The sequence below is a fragment of the Gekko japonicus genome, unplaced genomic scaffold (assembly GCF_001447785.1).
Source record: "Gekko japonicus isolate JY-2015 unplaced genomic scaffold, Gekko_japonicus_V1.1 scaffold894, whole genome shotgun sequence".
Taxonomy (NCBI): Eukaryota; Metazoa; Chordata; class Lepidosauria; order Squamata; family Gekkonidae; genus Gekko; species Gekko japonicus.
Window position 1 is genome coordinate 307,547 of NW_015161975.1, and position 4,432 is coordinate 311,978.

The window sequence follows — 4,432 nt, forward strand, 5'->3', positions numbered from 1 at the left end:
CCGGGACCCGGCGGAAGGAGTCACCCCGGGGGGGGGGGACTTCCCAGCAGTGCTCAGTGGCAGAACCCCTCCCCCCCAGAGATGCACACGAGAGGTCTCAGCCCTGCCCCCCCAAGTCCACATGCCAGAGGGCAGAGCCAGCTGGTGGCAAAGAACCCCCCCCTCTCCTTGGGAGGCAGCCAATGTGCCCCCGTTCCGCACTCAGGACTGCGTTCCTCTCCGCCTGCTTGCCAGTCGCCGGGCTGCCCGTGAGGCACGCCGGGTGGAATTTTGTGCAACGGACAGGAATGCTGGGAAACGGGCCGTGCCGCTCGCTTCACCGAGAGCAGGAGAGGAGTCAGGAACGCATCCCCAGCGGAGGGCCAGGACAAGGAGCAGTCTGGGCCCTTCCTCCTGCCTGCCGCTCTCGGTGGCCTGTTCTCGCTCACGCTCCACACCTTTCTCTGCACAGTGTCTTTTCGGGCGGCTTCACAATTTGGAGACGCACATGGGGAGTAAGACGCATCCTCTCATGCAAGGTCCTTTGCATAGTAGTGATCATACGTGAGCACACAAGATGGCCTTCTACTGACTCAGACCCTCAGTCCATCAGGGTCAGAATTGTCTGCTCTGACAGGCAGCCGCTCTCCAGGGTCTCAGGCGGAGGTCTTTCCCATCCCCTCCTGCCTAGTCCTTTTAAACTGGAGATGCTGCTGGGGACTGAACCTGAGATCTCTTGCCTGCCAAGCAGAGGCTCTGCCACTGAGCCACAGCCCCTCTCTACAGCTCTCCAGGGTCTCAGGCGGAGGTCTTTCCCATCCCCTCCTGCCTGGTCCCTTTTCAACTGGAGATGCTGCTGGGGACTGAACCTGGGACCTCCTGCATGCCTCCTGCATGCCAAGCAGAGGCTCTGCCACTGAGCCACGGCCCCTCTTTACAGCTCTCCAGCGTCTCAGGCAGAGGTCTTTCCCATCACCTCCTGCCTGGTCCTTTTAAACTGGAGATGCTGCTGGGGATTGAACCAGGGACCTTCTGCCTGCCAAGCAGAGGCTCTGCCACTGAGCCACAGCCCCTCTCTACAGCTCTCCAGGGTCTCAGGCGGAGGTCTTTCCCATCCCCTCCTGCCTGGTCCCTTTTCAACTGGAGATGCTGCTGGGGACTGAACCTGGGACCTCCTGCATGCCAAGCAGAGGCTCTGCCACTGAGCCACGGCCCCTCTTGACAGCTCTCCAGCGTCTCAGGCAGAGAAGTCTTTCCCATCACCTCTTGCCTGGTCCTTTTAACTGGAGGTGCTGCCGGGGACTGAACCGGGGACCTTCTGCCTGCCAAGCAGAGGCTCTGCCACTGAGCCACAGCCCCTCTCTACAGCTCTCCAGGGTCTCAGGCGGAGGTCTTTCCCATCCCCTCCTGCCTGGTCCTTTTAAACTGGAGATGCTGCTGACCCTCCCCAGTGAAATGTGTTTGCGCTCCTGACCTGGATAGGCCAGGCAAGCCCAATCCCATCAGATCTCGGAAGCTACACGGGATCGGCCTTGGCTAGTACTTGGAAGGGCAACCTCCAAGGAATACCAGGGCCATAACAAAGAGGCAGGCAATGGGAGACCACCTCGGAAACATCTCTCGCCTTAAAAATATGTCTTGTATGACTTAACATCACATAAGGCTATCTACTGCATTTCTTGTATTCCATGCATTGAATACTATTGTATATTTGAGAAATATTTGGAGCCTCATCTGATGTTAAGTCATACATGATTCATATTTACTCATCTATTTCCTTAAATTATTGTTAAAAACAAGTCTAGCTCACCATCTAGTAGTGCATAACGCTAAAGAGCTAGAACTCCTGGCTGCCAGACAATCTTAGGATTTCCTGGCTGTCCTACACACAACGCCATACGATAATAATCATTATTATTGTGTTTGCACTTCCTGAACACAGACAGGCGACTGAAGTTTTGCAGCTCCTGGAGAGAAAAGCAGGGCCCCCCTCCCCCCGTCCAGGCAAGGGACAGGCCACGTTCAGTGGGGGGAGCTCCATCACCTGCAGCGCCCAGTAGTTTTCGTAGAGGTTCTCTATGCCGATGTCGGAGCCGTTGACGGTGCAGTCATTGTAGGGATACTCCAGGCGCTGCAGTTCGTCCTACAGAGGAAGGAAAGAAGCAAAGTCCTCAGAGGAGGGGATCGGGGCCCACTCGTTGCTGCCGTTCTTGGAAAGTGCCAGACCACTGAAAGGAAATTTGGGGCTTCGGCTAAGATAAAGAAAAAGTGAGAGCAGCACAGCACGGCAGCCAGGATCCATGCCACCCCAAGGAGGAAGCGGGCTACTCTGGAGGCAGCACCCAAGGAGGGGGAGGAGGGGGGGGGAGGAGGAGGAGAGATTGGATTTATACCCTGCCCTTCACTACCCGAAGGAGTCTCAGAGTGTCTGACAATCTCCTTTCCCTTCCCCCTCCCCACAACAGACACCCTGTGAGGTAGGTGGGGCTGAGAGAGCTCTCTCGAGAACTGCCCTTGAGAGAACAGCTGTGAGAGAGAACTTGTGACTGACCCAAGGTCCCCCAGGTGGCTTCATGTGGAGGAGAAGTGGGGAACCAAACCCCGTTCTCCCAGATTAGAGTCTGCGCACTTAACCACTCCACCACCAGGGGACGGCAGCTCCCATTTTGGGGGGCTTCACTCAGGGCCAGCTCCAGCTAGTGCTGCTGCCCCAAGCGAGGCAGACCCACTGCCTCTCCAGAGGGGGCGCCACTTGCCCCCTCACCGTGCCTCCCCCCAAGCAGCCACGCCTGGGGGGGTATGGCCCCCTGCCCCATCCAGGAACCGGCCGATGCCCCGCCTCCTCAGAGCCCCTCCACCCGCCCACCCGACTCACTCACCACCATCACGCCGATGGAGGTCTCGGTCCCGGCCATGGCAAAGATGCCCTCGTCCTTGAGGAAGGGGAAGCTCTTCTGGTCATGCAGCATCAGCCGGGCCCCGGCTGTCGAGGTGAGGAAGGGGAGGTAGTCCGTCTGGTTGATGTCCAGGATGAGCTTCAGCCCTGCGGGCAGGACAGCCAAGGGTCAGCCCGTCTCCCCCCCTCCACTGCAGGAGGCAGGAGGCGGGGAAGCAGCTCCCCCCCGCAGGAGACAGAGCTACGTGCTAGGACCAGGAGCGCACAGGAGCGGAGCTCCAGCAGTAAAGAGCCCAGGGGGCGGGCACATGCAACAAGCCCCACCCCCTGCTCCCAGCAGCCCTCAGTCAGAGCAAGAAGCAGCCAGGTAAGCAGCCCGCCCCCCAGCCCAAAACAGTCCAGTGGCACCTTTAAGACCTTTAAGACCAAGTTTTATTCAGGTACAAGCTCTCCCTCCTCTGTGAGGGCAGATTTGCATGTCCCCCCCCCCCATAGCCAGCAATCCAAAACAGTCCAGTGGAGCAGTGAGTGCTGCCTTCTGACACACTTCCGGTGATGTCAGGGGGCGTGGCATATGCAAATGAGTCATGCTAATGAGTCGTGCTAATGAGCTCCTGCACCTCTTTTTCTACGAAATGACCCCTGGCTGGGGGGAAGGGGGACAGCAAAGGGGAGAGAACCCTACCCTCCCCCCTCCTCCTCCTCCTCCCGTCAGAGTGGCGTTTGCAGGCCCGGTGGCACAGAAGTGGGTGAGGGACAGGAAGGGATGGGATGGGACCCATCCGCCACAGAAGGGGGGGAGGGGCTGGCAAAGGGGGCTCTGCTTGCAGCGGGACACCCGCTTGGCCCACAGAAAGCTTCCCGGGGGCCTTGAACCGGAAGGGTCTCCAGCAGCCCGCTGGGACGGGCAAGGAGAGCCCAGAGATGGGCAAGGAGAGCCCACGCTGGTGGTCCCGCCCGTGGCTGGGGCTCTCTCCCTTCCCCTCCCCTCCCCCCGCCCACAGGGCCCCCCGACGACTGCCCGGGTACCCACCAAACTCTGCCCCCGGATTGGAGGAGAGGAGCGGCTTCTCCTCCATGCCCCAGTTGAAGATGTAGCAGTTGCCGTGGTCCGGGTGGTAGAGGCGGGGGGGGGTTCTGCAGGAAGGGAGGAAGGGTGTATATGTGTGTGTGGTGTTGTGAGCAGGGTGTTCCCCCTAAGCGGAGTGAGTGTGAGCCAGCTCACCGTTTTTTAGCCTCCAGCTCACAAGAACAGCTGTCCTTGAAAAAGAGCTCTCTCTCAGCCCCACCTGCCTCACAGGGTGTCTGTTGTGTGGGGAGGGGGAGGGAAAGGAGTCTGTGAGCCTCTCTGGGTAGTGAAGGGCCATGGGGTATAAATCCAGTCTCCTCTTCTCTCCTTCTTCTCCTTCTTCTTCTTATGCAGCAGACAAATCGCTCACTTGCAACTTTCATGCCAGGAGCTCAGAAAGTAGAATTTTTGCTCACAAGACTCCACAGCTGAGAGGGAGCGTTGCTTGTGAGCCAGCGGTTTGGCTGCTGCATAAACTAGTCTGCTCT

At 58.9% G+C, this 4,432-nt stretch overlaps 1 protein-coding gene across 1 annotated transcript in view; it reads right to left on the bottom strand.

Moving 5' to 3' along the window:
• The window catches only part of SCNN1B (sodium channel, non voltage gated 1 beta subunit), a 27,920-nt gene that overhangs the window by 8,810 nt on the left and 14,678 nt on the right, over positions 1–4,432 (bottom strand). Inside the window, exons 6-8 of the mRNA XM_015429734.1 lie at positions 3,909–4,012; positions 2,859–3,022; positions 2,024–2,122 (exon numbers count right to left, since the gene is read on the bottom strand). Of these exons, the coding sequence (XP_015285220.1) occupies positions 2,024–2,122; positions 2,859–3,022; positions 3,909–4,012 (367 nt within the window). The remainder of the gene's footprint in view (positions 1–2,023; positions 2,123–2,858; positions 3,023–3,908; positions 4,013–4,432) is intronic.